The sequence below is a fragment of the Gymnoscopelus braueri genome, assembly GCF_963280865.1.
Source record: "Gymnoscopelus braueri genome assembly, contig: SCAFFOLD_92, whole genome shotgun sequence".
Classification (NCBI taxonomy): domain Eukaryota; kingdom Metazoa; phylum Chordata; class Actinopteri; order Myctophiformes; family Myctophidae; genus Gymnoscopelus; species Gymnoscopelus braueri.
The window spans coordinates 145875-166850 of record NW_027660415.1 but is presented as its reverse complement, the minus strand read 5'-3'; the positions used below and the strand labels follow the sequence as shown (position 1 = coordinate 166850).

Genomic DNA, 20976 nt, shown 5'->3' with positions numbered 1-20976 from the left:
TCTCCATTCAGGTTGGGGCGCTGTAGACTCACAGAGAGATGCTGTGACGATCTGGCCTCCGTTCTCAGCTCCAACTCCTCTAGTCTGACCATCCTGAACCTGTCCTGGAACGAGCTGCACGATGCAGGCGCTAAGCGTCTCTGTGTTGGACTGAAGAGTCCACATTGTAAACTGGTGGATCTCCAGTAAGTAGTCCTCAAGGTTGTCACAGTCCTGTCTTTTTCTTCAAGCCTGTCTGTCTCTCTCCCTGGTGTCTTTTCTTTGGCTTGTAAATCTATGTTGCAGATTGGTCCAGTCAAATTGACTGACATCACGTGATGGATATGAGTCCAAAAATACACAAACTAATTAAACTAATACATTTTCACCTTCCAAATTGTTCCGACTTCATTTATGTATTTATTTTATGTTTACCAAACAGAAAATGTAGTACTTTTTCCTGTTCCATGACCACCACGGTACCACCATAACACATTATATAATGCAAGAGTTTTCAAAGTGGGGTCCGGGGACCCCTTGAGGTAGTTCCAGGGGGTCCGCATCAAAATGTGATAATAATAGCACCAACAACTGTTCAACCACTTTAACTCTATATCGGCTATTTGAAATCTACAAGCTCACAACATGTTGCAACTTTAACAACATAAATGGTGTATGGGGGTCCATGGCACAACATATTTTCAGATGGAGGTCTGCGGCCATTGAGCATTTTCATGTGACCAAAATATGGACTCCTGGGTTAATGTGGTTAAAAGAAGTACATCTTATTTTCCCAGGCCTTTGGTCAGTTAGTGTGTGTGTGTGTGTGTGTGTGTGTGTGTGTGTGTGTGTGTGTGTGTGTGTGTGTGTGTGTGTGTGTGTGTGTGTGTGTGTGTGTGTGTGTGTGTGTGTGTGTGTGTGTGTGTGTGTGTGTGTGTGTGTGTTTCTGTGCATGCATGCCATGGTGGAAATACTTAAAGGGATAGTTCACCCAAAAAATTACTTATTTTCTATCAATTACATGCACACCCCATGAAACATTGAATTCATGGAGATTTCTTTAGTTTTTGTCACATTCCTAAGCCAATAATTTGATGACCGGTGGAAAGATGCTAATGTTTCCAATAGGAGACTCAAAGTTGACACTTTGAGTCTCCTACCGGAGCCGCCGACGATCATCAAATTATTGGCTTAGGAATGCAACAAAAAACCAAACAATCTCCATGAATTCAAGTCTACATGGGGTGTGTAATCGAAAGGGGAAAAAAGCCATTTTGGGGGTGAACTATCCCTTTAAAGTGAAAGTACTCATCACACAGAATGTATACAAATATAAAAATAAATGTAATGGCAGATCTACAAGCTCATAAAGCGAAAAAAACGTTTTAATTTCAAGGACCCCCAAAATGTATATGTATTTAGCCGCAGACCCCCATCTTAAAATATTTTGATCCAGGGACCCCCCCAGAAGCAAAGATTTGAGTTACAAATGTTCGCTTTAAAAATATATTCAAAGATTTGCACAAATTTCCTTGATTTTTCAAAAATAGCAGATCTACAAGCTCGTGGCGCGGCACTCGGTGCCGCGCCACGAGCTTGTAGATCTGCTATTTTTGAATAGCCAAAGTGTAAAATAATGCTTTTTAGCTCAAATCTAAAAATGACAAGAAGCGTCCCAGGTCTTAAATGTGTTAAATGTGTTATTAAAAAAAGGACTTGACCAAAGACAGTTAATAAGACAGATTAACATTTTCATGTGTTCATCTCCATTCAGGTTGGGGCAGTGTGGACTCACAGAGAGATGCTGTGACGATCTGGCCTCCGTTCTCAGCTCCAGCTCCTCTAGTCTGACCATCCTGCAACTGTCTGGAAACAAGCTGCACGATGCAGGCGCTAAGCGTCTCTGTGTTGGACTGAAGAGTCCACATTGTAAACTGGTGGATCTCCAGTAAGTAGTCCTCAAGGTTGTCACAGTCCTGTCTTTTTCTTCAAGCCTGTCTGTCTCTCTCCCTGGTGTCTTTTCTTTGGCTTGTAAATCTATGTTGCAGATTGGTCCAGTCAAATTGACTGACATCACGCGATGGACATGAGTCCAAAAATACACAAACTAATTAAACTAATACATTTTCACCTTCCAAATTGTTCCGACTTCATTTATGTATTTATTTTATGTTTACCAAACTGAAAATATAGTAGTTTTTCCTGTTCCATGACCACCACGGTACCACCATGACACATTATATAATGCAAGAGTTTTCAAAGTGGGGGCCGGGGACCCCTTGCGGTAGTTCAAGGGGGTCCACATCAAAATGTGATAATAATAGCACCAACAACTGTTCAACCACTTTAACTCTATATCGGCTATTAGAAATCTACAAGCTCACAACATGTTGCAACTTTAACAACATAAATGGTGTATGGGGGTCCATGGCACAACATATTTTCAGATGGAGGTCTGCGGCCATTGAGCATTTTCATGTGACCAAAATATGGACTCCTGGGTTAATGTGGTTCAAAGAAGAACATCTTATTTTCCCAGGCCTGTGGTCAGTTAGGTGTGTGTGTGTGTGTGTGTGTGTGTGTGTGTGTGTGTGTGTGTGTGTGTGTGTGTGTGTGTGTGTGTGTGTGTGTGTGTGTGTGTGTGTGTGTGTGTGTGTGTGTGTGTGTGTGTGTGTGTGTTTGTGTATTTCTGTACATGCATGCCATGGTGGAAATACTTAAAGGGATAGTTCACCCAAAAAGTTACTTATTTTCTATCAATTACATGCACACCCCATGAAGCATTGAATTCGTGGAGATTTTTTTTGTTTTTGTCACATTCCTAAGCCAATAATTTGATGACCAGCAGAAAGATGCTAATGTTTCCAATAGGAGACTCAAAGTTGACACTTTGAGTCTCCTACCGGAGCCGCCGCCGATCATCAAATTATTGGCTCAGGAATGCAACAAAAAACAAAAAATCTCCATGAATTCAAGTCTACATGGGGTGTGTAATCGAAAGGGAAAAAAAGTCATTTTGGGGGTGAACTATCCCTTTAAAGTGAAAGTACTCATCACACAGAATGTATACAAATATAAAAATAAATGTAATGGCAGATCTACAAGCTCATAAAGCGAAAAAAAACGTTTTAATTTCAAGGACCCCCAAAATGTATTATGTATTTAGCCGCGGACCCCCATCTTAAAATATTTTGATCCAGGGACCCCCCCAGAAGTAAAGATTTGAGTTACAAATGTTCGCTTTAAAAATATATTCAAAGATTTGCACAAATTTCCTCGATTTTTCAAAAATAGCAGATCTACAAGCTCGTGGCGTGGCACTCGGTGCCGCGCCACGAGCTTGTAGATCTGCTATTTTTGAATGGCCAAAGTGTAAAATAATGCTTTTTAGCTCAAATCAAAAAATGACACAGATACGTCCCAGGTCTTAATGGGTTAAATGAGTTATACAAAAAAAAGGACTTGACCAAAGACAGTTAATAAGACAGATTAACATTTTCATGTGTTCATCTCCATTCAGGTTGAAGGACTGTGGACTCACAGAGAGATGCTGTGACGATCTGGCCTCCGTTCTCAGCTCCAACTCCTCTAGTCTGACCATCCTGCACCTGCGGCGTAACGAGCTGCACGATGCAGGCGCTAAGCGTCTCTGTGTTGGACTGAAGAGTCCACATTGTAAACTGGTGGATCTCCAGTAAGTAGTCCTCAAGTTTGTCAAAGTCCTGTCTTTTTCTTCAAGCCTGTCTGTCTCTCTCCCTGGTGTCTTTTCTTTGGCTTGTAAATCTATGTTGCAGATTGGTCCAGTCAAATTGACTGACATCACGTGATGGATATGAGTCCAAAAATACACAAACTAATGAAACTAATACATTTTCACCTTCCAAATTGTTCCGACTTCATTTATGTATTTATTTTATGTTTACCAAACTGAAAATGTAGTAGTTTTTCCTGTTCCATGACCACCACGGTACCACCATGACACATTATATAATGCAAGAGTTTTCAAAGTGGGGTCCGGGGACCCCTTGAGGTAGTTCCAGGGGGTCCGCATCAAAATGTGATAATAATAGCACCAACAACTGTTCAACCACTTTAACTCTATATCGGCTATTTGAAATCTACAAGCTCACAACATCTTGCAACTTTAACAACATAAATGGTGTATGGGGGTCCATGGCACAACATATTTTCAGATGGAGGTCTGCGGCGATTGAGCATTTTCATGTGACCAAAATATGGACTCCTGGGTTAATGTGGTTAAAAGAAGAACATCTTATTTTCCCAGGCCTGTGTGTGTGTGTGTGTGTGTGTGTGTGTGTGTGTGTGTGTGTGTGTGTGTGTGTGTGTGTGTGTGTGTGTGTGTGTGTGTGTGTGTGTGTGTGTGTGTGTGTGTGTGTGTGTGTGTGTGTGTGTGTGTGTGTGTGTGTGTCTGTGCATGCATGCCATGGTGGAAATACTTAAAGGGATAGTTCACCCAAAAAATGACTTATTTTCTACCAATTACACACCCCATGAAACATTGAATACATGGAGATTTTTTTAGTTTTTGTCACATTCCTAAGCCAATAATTTGATGACCGGCGGAAAGATGCTAATGTTTCCAATAGGAGACTCAAAGTTGACACTTTGACTCTCCTACCGGAGCCGCCGACGATCATCAAATTATTGGCTTAGGAATGCAACAAAAAACAAAAAATCTCCATGAATTCAAGTCTACATGGGGTGTGTAATCGAAAGGGAAAAAAAGTCATTTTGGGGGTGAACTATCCCTTTAAAGTGAAAGTACTCATCACACAGAATGTATACAAATATTAAAATAAATGTAATGGCAGATCTACAAGCTCATAAAGCGAAAAAAATGTTTTAATTTCAAGGACCCCCAAAATGTATATGTATTTAGCCGCGGACCCCCATCTTAAAATATTTTGATCCAGGGACCCCCCCCCCCCCCAGAAGCAAAGATTTGAGTTACAAATGTTCGCTTTAAAAATATATTCAAAGATTTGCACAAATTTCCTCGATTTTTCAAAAATAGCAGATCTACAAGCTCGTAGCGCGGCACTCGGTGCCGCGCTATGAGCTTGTAGATCTGCTATTTTTGAATGGCCAAAGTGTAAAATAATGCTTTTTAGCTCAAATCTAAAAATGACACAGATACGTCCCAGGTCTTAATGGGTTAAATGAGTTATACAAAAAAAAGGACTTGACCAAAGACAGTTAATAAGACAGATTAACATTTTCATGTGTTCATCTCCATTCAGGTTGAGGTACTGTGGACTCACAGAGAGATGCTGTGACGATCTGGCCTCCGTTCTCAGCTCCAACTCCTCTAGTCTGACCATCCTGTCCCTGTGGGGTAACGCGCTGCACGATGCAGGCGCTAAGCGTCTCTGTGTTGGACTGAAGAGTCCACATTGTAAACTGGTGGATCTCCGGTAAGTAGTCCTCAAGTTTGTCAAAGTCCTGTCTTTTTCTTCAAGCCTGTCTGTCTCTCTCCCTGGTGTCTTTTCTTTGGCTTGTAAATCTATGTTGCAGATTGGTCCAGTCAAATTGACTGACATCACGTGATGGATATGAGTCCAAAAATACACAAACTGATTAAACTAATACATTTTCACCTTCCAAATTGTTCTGACTTCATTTATATATTTATTTTATGTTCGTCAAACAGAAAATGCAGTAGTTTGTCCACAAAGTTTCTCCATATCACGTCTGTCTGTCTGTCTGTCTGTCTGTCTGTCTGTCTGTCTGTCTGTCTGTCTGTCTGTCTGTCTGTGTCTTTGTGTGTGTGTGTGTGTGTGTGTGTGTGTGTGTGTGTGTCTCTCTCTCTCTCTCTCTCTCTCTCTCTCTCTCTCTCTCTCTTGTTCTGCTCACTTTGCAACTGTCTGCTAGTTTAATTGTTTTATTGGCTTAAAGGGATAGTTCACCCCCAAAATGACTTTTTTTGCTATCGATTATAGTCACCCCATGGAGACTTGAATTCATGGATATCTTTCCCCTCAGATTCCTAAGCCAATAATTTGATGACCGGCGGCAGCGGTTCCGGTAGGAGACACAAAGAGTCTCCTTTGTGTCTCCTACCGGAACCGCTGCCTACCGGTCCACTGGTCATCAAATTATTGGCTTAGGAATTCGACAAAAAAACTAAAAGTATCCATGAATTCAAGTCTCCATGGTTGACTAATCGATAGAAAAAAAGTATTTTTTTGGGGTGAACTATCCCTTTAAGTAGCCTACTTTTCTACTGTGCGTGTTCATAATATAGGATGATGTATTTGCACTATATTAGCCATACTGGTGACAGTAGATTCATAGTGTTGTCTCTGGACAATGTGTTGATCTGTGAGCCCACCTGCTATTTACAGAGAATACAGGATAGGTGGGCACTAGGGACATCTGGGCACCTTGATGTAAAATTGGCTGTTTTGTCCAAAATGTTAAAAATATATATTTGAAAAATGTTCTTAAGTAGGCTAAGGTAAAGTAGGCTATACATGATGTGAACATGCACGGTACATCATTATCAGACTTGATTTTATCCTTCAACTTCTTGTTTATGTCCAAAAATGACTGGATATACAGGTTTTGTAGCATTTGTAGAAATATTAGACCTTAATTGTTGAACGTTTAAGCATGTTCTAGTCATGTATACTTCATAGCCAATGAAAAAATTGCCAATTTAACACAGAGGTCCCCCCAAATTGTCAAATATTACCCAAGAAAGAGGCGCTTTGCGAGGCGTTGTGAGCATGTAGATCAGCTATTCCCCCTCCCTATGACGAAATCTTGCCCCCCTCCTGACAGAGGCTAACATCTCCTACAGTGTATGCTCTGTACCCTTGTTCTGTTCTGTATGTTGTTCACCTTCTCTCTCTCTCTCTCTCTCTCTCTCTCTCTCTCTCTCTCTCTCTCTCTCTCTCTCTGTCTGTCTGTCTGTCTGTCTGTCTGTCTGTCTGTCTGTCTGTCTGTCTGTCTGTCTGTCTGTCTGTCTGTCTGTCTGTCTGTCTGTCAGTCAATCTCTGTCTCTCTCTCACACCCAAGCATGCACACATGCACCCCCACACGCACACACACACACACACACACACACACACACACACACACACACACACACACACACACACACACACACACACACACACACACACACACACACACACACACACACACACACACACACACACACACACACACACACACACACACACTCCTGGTAGACTCTGTGGTCAGATCAGTTCATAGTGATGTTGAGTTCTAATATGTTATAACTATAATAATGTGTTTAGCTTTAGTTTTCTTCATGAATATACAAATAATCATGTTCTATTCTCCACTCTCTTGTATTCATTTGTTTCAGGTTGCAGTTGAACAACCTCACAGAGGAATGCAAAGAGGAGTTATCAGTTCTCAGCTCCAACACATCCTGTAAGATAGAAACCTAAAACACATCAGTGTGAGAACTGTGTAGCTGTGATGTTAGCTGATGTGGGAGGAGAGTCACAGTAGCAGGTGTGTCATTAGTAAGTCAGCAGCACACACAGGGTTAAATGTGGTGTCAACGAGGACCATGATCTGCTTGGCCTGCAGCCCACCTGCTGGGACCACCAGGTCAAGCGGTGTACAGGCACACACACACACAGGCATGTTTTGTGCCGTTTTCCTCACTGGTTCTCAAATTGTGGGTCGGGACCCCCAGGGGGGTCCCCAAATGTTTTTTTACATTTTAGGAGTGGGGGGTGGGGGGGGGGGGGTAAACAGATCAACATGCAGTAAACTGTAAGTGTATCTGCAAACTAATTACTTTTGACCATTCTGCATAAAAAAATGGTAAAACGTTGGCCAAATTGTCAAATATTACCTAAGAAAGAGAGAAATAACTCCTACAATTCCCAGTGCTTGTCATGGTGGGGGGTCTACACACCCTGATGAAGACCACTGTTCAAAACCTTCATCTGTTCAAAACCACTGTCAGTGTTTGTACAGCAGTCTACACACCCTGATGAAAACCACTGTTCAAAACCTTCATCATCAAAACCACTGTCAGTGTTTGTACAGCAGTCTACACACCCTGATGAAAACCACTGTTCAAAACCTTCATCATCAAAACCACTGTCAGTGTTTGTACAGCAGTCTACACACCCTGATGAAGACCACTTGTCAAAATGTTGATCAATAAAAGTATATAAATGGAGTTACATTAAGCGTGTGCTATTCTTCTCTGTTTCAACTCATCACTGTACCGTATATATACATGTTATTTAATACATGACAAGAGTTTTACAAATACAGCTCCAAACAAATATGGATAAATGTTGATAATAATACCATCAACAATTAAGGTGCTTGTAAATACGCATTAATTAACATTTACCATTAACTAATCTTTGTTTTATGGTTGTTTGTCACGTGTTGTTCTATGTCTCAAAGTGGACCACAATGGAGACTCAGCTTTTTTAAATGGAGATTTTTTTAAACAATTATTATATTCTATTAACAGTTGATAAGGCACTTGTAAAGTCCTTAAAATATGCTTACTAACCTTATTAAATGTGAATAAGGCTGATAGGGTTAAAAAGGTACCCTATAAATAGGGCTGAGCCCAAGAAAGATGAAGAGATGGTTTCGTTCTAAGACCCCAAGATTTGACCAGTCGACATAAAGAAATGAGAGTCAGACAAGGACGGATGTAAGTCCAAAGATGAAACAATTCTGTATTGCTGAGCGTGCAAAAGAGGACAGTACAAGTTACAGACAAGAATAACAATCACACACTAATGATTCAATAACAAACAATGGTATTTATACACAGTTGAACTTCAATGACATCAGACATAGGTGCATCCTCATGATTGGCTTTAAGACCCTCAGACGTAGGATGGAGTCGTAGGATGGACAGGCGTCTGGCTGTCATAATAATAAGTTGTTGTTCATCTTATGGTGTCCTTGTGTACAATTCTCGGTTCCATAAACAAGTCATTCCTTCGATATCATAGGGACATGTGCTCGGTTTTATCTGTGACAGGATGACAGCTGACAAAGGGAATTAGTGACGATGTCAGGTCATGCAGAGATATCGGTCATTGTACAGAGATACAGGTCATTAGGACATTAAACACACCATTTGACATTAAAGCACAAGGCGTTGACCAAGACATGTTTTTATTGATTGGAAACATATGGAGCCGGCACCAGATAGCAAATATGGAGCCAGCCACATGGCCTTGGTAGGGAAAGTATAGTAGAGTTACAAAAAGCATGTTTAAAAGACTGAAGTACAGGCCCAAAAAGACATCACTATATTCATTTGACTGGTTAGATTGATATTTCTAGATCATATCAATCTGGTCCACAAAACATACAGTTTTAACTCCATCAAAGGCTATATAAGTCGTAATAATAATAGCATTGCAAACACACTTATTGATAAGATGTACTTATAAGAAAATGGGGCTCTAGCAGTAAAACACATAATATTAGGCGTGGCTGAAGTTAAAACAGATCATGCTTGTTTCTTTGTCAGCTCAGCTGTAGGTGAGTTGGCTTCTCCCACATCACATATAGTGACACAAATAAAGCATCTAAATGAGCTGGAGTGAATGAATAAGCATTGGTTTATGAATTGTGATAACAGAATACTACATCATCTACAGCACTTGTAGACATTGTTGAAACATGTTCTCATCTAACCTTTAGTAAGAAGAGAAGCATAGGAGAAACACATTTCTTCCTTTCATACACACTCATAAAGGGGAGAGCGTGAACTCAGTCCCCCACTAGCAGAAATGATGCAGTGGAGATTCCTCTGTTTGAGGGATTCACAGTGGTGAGTGTGGTCTGAGTGCAGAGGGACTCTGCCTTGTTCAGGGTGAACGTCCTTGGTGATCAACATTCACCCCGGACATTTTACTCATTATGGATATCAACTGACGGCCAAAAAGTACACATTTTCTCCAAACACAGACATTATCAAATGCAGTGGTGGAAAGTAACTAAGTACATTTACTCAAGTACTGTACTTAAGTACACATTTGAGGAATTTCTACTTTACTGGAGTATTTAAAAATGTCAGTACTTTTACTTCTACTCCACTACATCTCAGATGAAAATATTGTACGTTTACTCCACTACAATTATTTGAAAACTTTAGATACTAGTTACTTTGTAGATTTTTATTATTATTACAAAACATACATTACCCACTTCAGCCCTATATACATTTTGGCCGTTTGAAAATAGCCGATCTACCAACTTGTAGATCGGCTATTTTCAAAAGATTTGTCTACATTTTATACTTTCGAAAACTTGTGAAATGGGACATTCTCCATAATGAGTACTTTATACTTTTGGTACTTTAAGTCCATTTTATACTTTTACTCAAGTCAATTTTAAATTTCTGACTTATACTTGTAACAGAGTATTTCTACATTGCAGTATTGATATTTTTACTTCAGTAAAAGAGTACTGATTTTTGACACTTATATGACTCAATCTAAGATTTGTCTATGAGGTTTCCAATAAAAAAAAAAGAACTGTGTGTCCCAGGGGTAGTGGGAGTGAAGTCAGGACTTCAATACAAACCATACAAAGGTCTTTTAAATGATGGTCAGGCATTGTATCTACATTATCACACACACAGAGAAGGGCTACATGAGAAAACATCAACAGACTACGTTATAGCTTCTGGGACTCGTGAAAACACACACGTTACAAAACAATGCAATAAAATAACTTTTTGATAGAAAATACACGCTCCTTTCTCATATACATTTGTTTTGAATAATGATATAAAGTCTCTTTTGGACTGCCTAAAGTATGGGCGTGTACGCAGTGAAATCCTGATGCTAACTTAACTCTGAACGTGTACAAATTGACCCATAAAGGGTCCATTTTAATGGACACTCCTGGTTTTGCTGTGTAACTGGCAGTATCTAACTAGAAAACAACTATGACAATAGCAAATTACAGGCTAAATAATGACCACCTGGCTATAATTGATATGCTGTCATACAGCAATTTAATACATCAGACTTAAAGGTGCTGTAAGTGGTATTTTGTTTGGTTAAAACTATGTTTCTTTGTTAAAAGGTTAAGGCTTTATATTCTGATAGTAATCATTGAGTGTTTGTTCAGTAACAGAGGTCTCCTTGCCTCTCCAGCTCTTTAATATACATAAACAAAATGTTCAGGTGGGTTACACATTTCATCCAATCAGGAGAGAGTACCCATGTATCAGCTTTTGTCTGCTCATTTTGTTGAGTCATCACGTCCAATTTCACTTGTTTATCCTGTATCCTGTATCAGTCCCTCTCTCCTGATTGGATGAAATTGTTATAATGACCTGAACATATATTGTGTTCATTAAAGAGCTGACAGAGACATGGAGACTCCTGTTACTGAACAAACACTCTATAGCAATGATTACTATCACAACATAGAGCAACTGTATGTAACGCTTACTTTAATAATGTCACTCACAACTTTAATAAGTGCATTGTGGTGGATGAACTTGACTGAGCACTGAAGGGAAGAAGAGAAACATCTTAGAAATGAATATTGTCACTTCTGGGCAGAAACCTTGTATCTCCATGTTTCAACTTGTTTATGTTTTGTTTTGTTTCATGAATTAATGCTACTTAGTCGTATGACAGTGTCGCTCAATAGGAGTTTTTGTAATATTTTGAAGGTGAAAGTGGTTTAGTGTGCCTGTGGATTTTATAAATATAAACCAATGAAAGGTATTACCAAGAGTATGACCAAGAGATTCATGGCCTCGCAAAAGTAGCAAAATTCTACTATTTTAGCTTTTTTCTTTTTTGAAGTTAAAGTGGTTAAGTGTGTGTGGGTTTTATAAATATTGAGCCAATGAAAAGTATTGGTGGTCTTGTGACTAAATAAGAACTATATTGGATCCATTGGAACACATGTTTGTTTTCCCCTCCATTTCCTGAAAAGTAACAGTTTTAGAGATACAAGGTTTGCACCCGACAGCGGCGATAAGGAACTAAACAGACTCCTTTCAGAAATATTAGTTTATCAAACTCCACATCTCTTCATCTGTATTGCAGAGGTCACCATAATAAAGGACCATAATAAATAGGCTGGCCAAACAAAACAAGAACAAAGTCAAAGTAAATCCCATGTTTCTGCAATTTCTACAAAATACAATGTTTAGGAACGCAGTCAATAGTATTCTGTCAATAGCAGAGGCATGTCAGCCAATCAACAAGTACGCGGAGCACCCCACATGTGGAGAAATAAATAGAATGGCCTTAAAGGAGAACTTCACCCATCTTTAACCTTATTCATTTAATTGGTCCTCGCCAGTGGTGGAAAAAGTACTCAAATGTTTTACTTAAGTAAAAGTATCAATACTCCAATTTAGAACTTACAAGAAAAGTCCGGAATTCAAAATTGACTTGAGTAAAAGTACAAAAGTATTGGTATCAAAATGTACCTAAAGTATCACAAGTAAAAGTACTAAAATGTTTGAAAATAGCAGATTTACAAGCTCACAACACGTCGCAATGCGACACATTGTGAGCTTGTACATCGGCTATTTTCAAATAGCCTAGGTATAAAATAGGGCTAAAGTGGTTAATGAATGTTTTATAATCTAATCATTTATATCTAGAAAGTAACTAGTCATTAAAGTTTTCAAATAATTGTAGTGGAGTAAAAGTACAATATTTGCCTCTGAGATGTAGTGGAGTAGAAGTAAAAGTATAGACAATTGGAAATACTCCAGTAAAGTAAAAGTACCTCAAAATTGTACTCAAGTACAGTACTTGAGTAAATGTACTTAGTTACTTTACACCACTGGTCCTCACTAATGCTCATTCTAAGCACCATGTCTGTCTACTCACTCTGTGTCTCATTGGTGGGCTGGGGACACTTCAGAAACCTGCCTACCAGTGACATCATCGATGGGGATTCCAAGTTAATAGAAACTATACAGCCTTTCTGTAAAGTTAGCATTCTGAGATAGAAGCCATTGTTCCTCCATTAATACAACTGGTAGGCAGGTTTCTGAACTGTCCACAGTTGGCACAGAAATGGTGCCATCTCATAGTGAGGACCAATTATATGAAAATGGGTGAAGTGGTCCTTTAATCCGCTGAAATGTTACGTAAAGCATTTCTCGTTTTTATGCCACTATAAAATGCGAGGCGGGAACTTTTCTGTGTGCTTTGACTCTTTATTTATACTTTGCTGTACGATGGGAGCATAAAACCATACCCAACATAACACACATAATTTCCTACAGCTTTATCTCTGCATTGTTATAAAAAAAATGTCATTTGTCACCAAATGGTGTCATGGAGCTCTTCCATTAATGGTGTGGTCGACACACAGACAGAGAAGTTACTGCTACAAGACAAGGCATCATACACTAAACATAAAATGACACCAACTAGGCTCTATGTACAGGACATTGTGTCTCTTCCTTACTTCCTTCACAGGCCTTACCACTTAAACTAATTAAGGCTCTGATCCATTTAGTGTAGCACAGTGGTTCTCAAACGCTTTAATTTCAAGGACCCCCATAACTCTGAGAGTGTACAAATGGAACCAAATGGACCCGTAAGGGTCCATTTGGTTCCATTTGTATACTCTCAGAGTTACACACCCGTTAGGGACCATTTCAAACCCCCTCAAGGAAACATGAGGGTCCCTGGACCACACTTTGAGACCCACTGGTGTAGCAGAGTGTTTCCATTGAGCCGACATGCACAATATCAACACCCTGACTCTGTCTGACCAGAATGGAACAGAGCCTTCATTAGTATCATTGGTAACACCTGTGAAGGAAGTAAGGAAGAGGCCCAATTTCTTTCCAATATGGCTGCTGTGCATAGAGCCCATCGCTTTGCGGTGTGTAACGGGATTCAGACGCACGTAATTCATCGCAAAACGGTAGGGATGGGACCATACGAAAAGTTCGTGTCACGATTATTGTGTCCGAAATAATATCGATTAAAGATTAAAGACGCCTTAATCAGCATATGATTTAAACTCTTAAAATGCAATTTTTGTTAACCACTTGTACCCCAGTGAAAATTGCAGGTCTACAGACTCATAACGTGTTGTGTTGCCGCGTGTTGTGAGCTTGTAGACCCGATATGTTTGGTGTATATAGATTTGGTGTAGAGATTTTTTTTTAAAAGCAGTCCAAGTACAGAGTCAACAGACCGGCAAAAACAAATTGATCCCAGTGTATGACGGGGGACAATTTCACCATGATTAAAAATATCTGCGATACGATTTTATTGCAATAAATGATAATGAGGATTATCGTACACAGCACGTTCAGAAAAGGCAAGCAACATACTATGGGGTTTATAAATTAGGCTCATCAGTCAACGTCACTGTGGTTTAGGGCTGGGCAATATATCAATATTATATATAGACATCATTATATTAAACTAAATTGTCTGGGATGTTGGTTAAAGCAATATTGTTATGCTGATATTACCATTATCGATATTGAGGTATGTGCGAAAACAATGTCACAATAATAGATTTTCTCCATACTGCCCAGCCCTAGTGGCTACTGTATATGTTTGTGATAATAAATGCACATTTAAATTTAAAAATAAATGTTAAAAAATAAACAAAATACAAAATGTGACGGACCAATGTTTATTTGGAAAAAGTGATTTTCAGCTGCTTATCTTAGGCTATGTTCACACTGTCAGCCCAAATCAGATGTTTTGGTCCAGATTAGAATCACATTGGTTTTATTAAGCAAAAATAAAACATATGGAAACAGATTTTTGCTAAATCATATTTGAAGCACATTACTAGCTGGTTTGAAACGTGATTCAAATGTGATTTCTATAAATGTGTCTCAGTCTGGACACTCCCACTCTGAATCGCGATTTATACTTTGTTGCTAGCCGAAAGCAGCTGATCTACAAGCTCACAACGAGGCATTGTGAGCTTGTAGATCGCCTATTGGTCGCCGTTTTCGGCGAGTGACACAGTAGCATGACAAGAGCATTACTCACGCCTATGTTTTTACATGGTTACCACGGCAACCGCTGCAGATAGGTGGACGATGTGTGAATACACAAATCGTATCACTTGTGAATAACAGTCTAGAGACAGTCCTGCTGCGTTCACACTGGCAGGAACACAAGCTACACAGTGTCCAGGTATGGTCAGCTACAGCACATGTTCAAGTCCCCGTTGGTTCTAGCCGCCGTCCTACACAAACTAGGGTCAAGAAGGGCTGTTATGCAGTGGTGGGAAGTAACTAAGTACATTCACTCAAGTACTGTACTTAAGTACAATTTTGAGGTATTTGTTCTTTACTTTAGTATTTCCAATTTCCAATACTTTTACTTGTACTGCAGTACAACTCAGAGGCAATTTTGTATACTTTTACTCCACTACAATTATTTGAAATCTTTAGTTACTAGTTACTTTTTGGATTTGGATTTTGATTACAAAACATACATTAACCACTTCAGCCCTATACATTTCGGCCATTTGAGAATAGCCGATCTACAAGCTCAAAATGCGTCGCATCGTGACGCATCGTGAGCTTGTAGATCCGCTATTTTCAAAAGATGTTTATACATTTGAAAACTCGAAATGGGACATTCTGCATAATGAGTACTTTTACTTTTGGTACTTGAAGCACATTTTGATGCCAATACTTTTGTACTTTTACCCGAGTACATTTTGAATTCCGGACTTCTACTCGTAACGGAGTATTTCTAGATTGCAGTATTGATACTTTTTTACTTGAGTAAAAAATGTGAGTACTTTTTCCACCACTGCTATTATTCATTACATCAGGGGTCTTCAATGTCATTTGGGGCCAAAGACCCCTTAGCAGAGAGAGAAGCAGGGACCTACACTACTATTGTATTAAATGATGCTTCATAGACTTGTTTGACAGCACTATCATCAGTGTTGTGTAAATGGATCATTTTTTTTGGTTTGTTTTCTTGTTTACACATTATGTTTGCCATGAATATGTTAATGAGTATTTTCAGACCACTTTAACCTCTTACACCCTCAATACTTAGTAAACTTGACTTTTGGCTTTGTACTTGGTTTGCTCGTTTTCTAAACTCTACACCAAACCTCTTTGCAGCAAAATAGCCGATCTACAAGCTCAGGAATTGTAGATCGATAGCAGGGCCGGCCCTAGGATTTTCGTGGCCCTAAGCAAGATTTTTTTGGGTGGCCCCCCCCCCAAACACCCCCATTATAAAATCATTGTCATTTTTTTATTGCATACGAAAATAATAATGCTAGTTGTTGGATAGGAGATACATGACATAATTACAATATGAATGTAAAAAAAATATATAAAAAAAAATGTGGTCCCTTAGTGGTTGTGGCCCTAAGCGACCGCTTATATTGCTTATGGCAGCGGCCGGCCCTGATCGATAGAGCTTGTGGATTTTCGGCGAATGTTCCCCCCAGAATAGGGATTCTAGGGTTCAGAATCAGAATCAGGTTTATTGTCACATCACAGGCTTTACAAAGTACAAAAGTGGGTGAAATTAGTTTTTTTGTACATCGTTCCCATCGTCAGGTTATTTCCATAGGAAAGAAGAGGGGGAGGAAGAAGGGGGAGGGGGGGGGGGAGATCAAACAAGAGAACGAAAAAACAAACAAGTTATCTACATATTTACACTAGTAGCCTACCTGAGATATAAGATATGAAAAAGGTGCGTGAGCATAGCAGCAATGTATACTGTACATGATATACTTATGGACGTTAGGTAAGTCATTTCATGGGAATGCACCTGCCTACTTGTCAGCAATGCTTCCTAAGTACCCTTAGATCCTCTAGTGCTGGTCTCCTACAGATTCTGGAGGCTAATACAATAAAATATGGAGAACAGCTTTTAGCTATTATGGTCCCACGCTTTGGGGCCGGGGGTTGGGGATCAGCGGGTCTCTGAATCTGTGGACATTTTTTTTTTAAATCTTAAAACACATCTTTTTAGCATTGCTTTTACTTAGAATGCTGCATTTCTATTCCTGTTTTACTATTTTTATTATTATTACTTTTTCTATGTATTTATATGCATCTCTGCTTTTTATTTTTTGCCTTGTCTTGAACTTTTCTTTTCTTCCTGTGAAGAACATTGAACTGCACTTGTTGTCTGGATTGTGCCGTATAAATAAAGCTTGATTGATTGATTGAGAGGTATGTCAACATTGCTCCGAAGGATCTTTGTCACTGAACAGTGTTTGACATGCCTCAACCAGCTAGAGAATGTGTGTGTGTGTGTGTGTGTGTGTGTGTGTGTGTGTGTGTGTGTGTGTGTGTGTGTGTGTGTGTGTGTGTGTGTGTGTGTGTGTGTGTGTGTGTGTGTGTGTGTGTGTGTGTGTGTGTGTGTGTGTGTGTGTGTGTAAATATATTTTTACCAACCAGGATAACCTGTGTGTGTGTGTGTGTGTGTGTGTGTGTGTGTGTGTGTGTGTGTGTGTGTGTGTGTGTGTGTGTGTGTGTGTGTGTGTGTGTGTGTGTGTGTGTGTGTGTGTGTGTGTGTGTGTGTGTGTGTGTGTGTGTGTGTGTGTGTAAATATATTTTTACCAACCAGGATAACCTGTGTGTGTGTGTGTGTATATATACATACATACATATATGATAAGAAACACGTTTTGAATATATGAGGTTTCCACCTAACAGCAGATAATGTATTTAGTTCTTGTGTGTCATAATAGATTAAGTAATAACAATATGTAAAAATGTGACATGTTATTAAAGTACAAAACATAGGAATGCTTGGCTAATGACAAGTTGCTAGTTTCACATTTCTGCCTCTTTACCAAGTAATTACTTTATTTCTGTTATTACATTTTAATTTACATTTGCGTAGTGTATTTGAGATAAAAAGTGATATGTATACTTTAGTAAAAGAAAAGCAGAAACAAATATAGTTGTGAGGGCAGCATAGGCTTCAGTCTCCATCTTTTACGCAGGAAGGAAGTGTTTGCATTCTGGAAATGTTTTTTTTTTTACCAGAACAGCTGAAATTGTAGGTGATCAAATTGGAGCTGATCAGCTTTTTGGGCAACAGTTGCCTGTTGCCCTAAAAGACTGTTGCCTTGTGTCTCATCATGTTGCTCGTTGATGTTGATGTTGTCTGTTGATGTTGCTGGAAAAAGTGCTACGTGTATCGAGGCCTTAAGTCTCAGTACCATTGAAGACTGACCACTACATGCTCTGTGCTCATCACCAGTAGCCAATCAAAGAGGAACCTTATTATGACAACCTGCAAAAAGCTCAAGTCAATGTTGCCACAGTTTTATATTTCAACAGAGCCTCTTTAGAAATCAAATAAGGCAGAAACATTGACACTTTCTTCACACACAAACACACACTTTCCATTCTTTGCACTCATGATGAAGAAATTGCGTCAAAATACTAAAACGTCATTATTTTTTAAGTATAAATGTAACTAAATAAATAAAATGTAAACTAAAACTAACACTACAACTACTAAAATGGAAGTAAAACTCAGCCAACTTGCAAATCTACTTTCAAAACTAATTAAAACTAAACTGAAATTCAAACCAAAAAAAGTTTCTTTCTACACTTCTTCCCACTTTGTTGGGAAGAAGTGTTTTGAAACACATAACATGACATCAAATCGCAGTGTTTAACTGAAAACAAGTCTGATTACATTTGATTTGGTGCCATTTAAATGCAAAACATAGTTTTTAGATTAAACCTGACAGTAAGCCAAAATGAATGCATTCCACCTGGAGTTTAATATATAGTTATATAATCATATCAGTTACCTTCAAATTGTCAATATAATATTCAATCAATCAATCAATCAATCAATCAATCAATCAATCAATCAATCAATCAATCAATCAAAGCAGAAACAACACAAATGAACCACAGACTCATATCTGACAGAATCTTTTCTCAGGAGTCAGTAAAAACTGTGTTCATTTTGTTGACTGTTAACGGCAAATGTTTCTTTGACTACCTTTTTTCACTGACGAAAACTACATAAAAACACAATAAAAAGTAAGCTTCACAATCACAAAATATTTAGTCAATTTAAACAAATACAATCTTTGTCTTAAATACTAGGGAGGGACTAGTGGAGAAGAGATCCAGTATAATAATTAAGACAAGTCATTTTATGCTTGGTAGCACGAGGGTGTCACGGTCCTGAAATAGCTATAAGCTCACAACGTGTCGAGCTTGTTTCGGGCATAATGACGGTATAACGACACCAGCAAGGCTTGCTAAAATAATGTATTGTCGACTAAATCAACAGTAGATATTTAGTCAACTAAAACTAGGCTAAAACTAAAACATTTCAGATGACTAAAATATGACTGAAACTAAATGGAATTGTATTCAAATGACTATGACTAAAACAACAGAAACATTTGCTGTCAAAGTCAACACTGTTGTTATCTGGCAGCACAATGTCTGTCCTGGCTATCAGGTGACTCTCACTACATGTCAACATACCTCACATAACCTCCCTGGGGCCCATACTCTGACAGCAAAAGAACGCTACACAGAAAACACAAGGGATTAACTCCAGACTTTCATTGTCTGGATTTTTTTTTAAGGCTAACAAAAATGATAATCCATTACATGACATGAGGTCATTTTGGACTTGAACTCATACTCTGCATGCAGGACCTTTCGTATTGACGGCATGAGAGCTGATGTCCCTGATTGTTTCTCTCTCTCAAACCTCCGCCTAAAATATGTGTCTAAACAAATTTAACCTATTAAGACCTGAAGCCAATTTCAAGACTATTTGAAATTCACGTTACGTTGTTTTTACCCACGGTCCAATCCGATGAGTTGAAAACTGGCCTTCTGTGGTAGTAGCGACACGATTATTAACTGGGGCGAATATTCATTGATAATAGCAGATTTACAAGCTCACAAGGCCATTGTGAGCGTATTATTATTATTATTTAGCACAGACAGACTATATTCACTTGACCAAGTCTCAGGCATTTCCGATTTCCACTCTCCCAGGTGTTCTGTCTCATCCTGGATGCACTGCACGCACACACACACGCGCGCATACGCACGCACACGCATTCACGCACGCATAAAACATAAAAAAGTACAATATGAATTTTAACCACTTCAGCCTTATTTAGTGAAAATAGCCAATGTACAAGCTGACGTACATGACAGCGCGTTGGAGCTTGTAGATTGATCTACATTTGGAAAATGCAAAAAAAAAAGAGGGGGGGGACTAATTTGGATGGGAGACCACCTGTGTCATAAATCTTGTCGTTGGTGAATGTGACTTCACATTTGCCAGTATTATTTCATTTAATTTCATTTGTATTTATTCCATTTATGGTTATATATAGTAGGCCTACATGAATACATTCATTAACTTCCATTCTTTCTTTCTGTCTTTCATATTCCACAAATGAAAAGGAGCAAGAGGAAGACAACTGTGATCCAGTTTTGTGATCTCTGGTTGAGTCTTGGTAAAGTAAATTATGTTCCAGTTACAATTAAGCAAGCATTGTCAGTTTTCTCCTCATGCTTAAGCATTTACAGGTCATACAGGCTGTCCAGTTCCCAGTTTGAATGCATTCCTCCACTGAGATGGACAAAGAATGGCTCATGGCTCCAGGTGGTTACATTTGTACACTCTTTGAGTTAAATTCATTCTTACTAGGCCTTCGGGCGTGTGTGTGTGTGTGTGTGTGTGTGTGTGTGTGTGTGTGTGTGTGTGTGTGTGTGTGTGTGTGTGTGTGTGTGTGTGTGTGTGTGTGTGTGTGTGTGTGTGTGTGTGTGTGTGTGAGAAAAAATAGTGGTAAACAAGATATAACCTGTTCTCCTACTTGTCCCTCCACTTAAAACCACAAATCACAGCAGAGTGACATGCTAGTTGACACTCACTGACTTATAATCACTGCCTTGTCCAACACGTTGGATGAGCCAAGCCTGACTCTCTATCCACATTCTATAGCAATTCTCTAGCGTGTGTGTGTGTGTGTGCTTGTGTGTGCTTGTGT

General features: G+C 39.0%; 1 protein-coding gene and 1 long non-coding RNA gene across 8 annotated transcripts in view; one reads left to right on the top strand and one right to left on the bottom strand.

Moving 5' to 3' along the window:
* The window catches only part of LOC308081579 (NACHT, LRR and PYD domains-containing protein 3-like), a 176156-nt gene that overhangs the window by 42754 nt on the left and 112426 nt on the right, over positions 1–20976 (top strand). For 4 of the 7 annotated variants that reach the window (XM_080457946.1, XM_080457945.1, XM_080457944.1 and 1 more), the window contains exons 9-12: positions 12–185; positions 1754–1927; positions 3500–3673; positions 5241–5414. In XM_080457946.1, coding sequence (XP_080314072.1) covers positions 12–185; positions 1754–1927; positions 3500–3673; positions 5241–5414 — 696 coding nt within the window. The remainder of the gene's footprint in view (positions 1–11; positions 186–1753; positions 1928–3499; positions 3674–5240; positions 5415–20976) is intronic. The other 3 variants (XM_080457941.1, XM_080457942.1, XM_080457943.1) reach the window with 3 other exon arrangements.
* LOC308081581 lies at positions 7713–8168 on the bottom strand. The gene is made up of 2 exons (XR_013932871.1): positions 8072–8168; positions 7713–7925 (listed from the first exon to the last, which is right to left on the bottom strand). It is a non-coding gene; the product is annotated as an uncharacterized lncRNA (long non-coding RNA).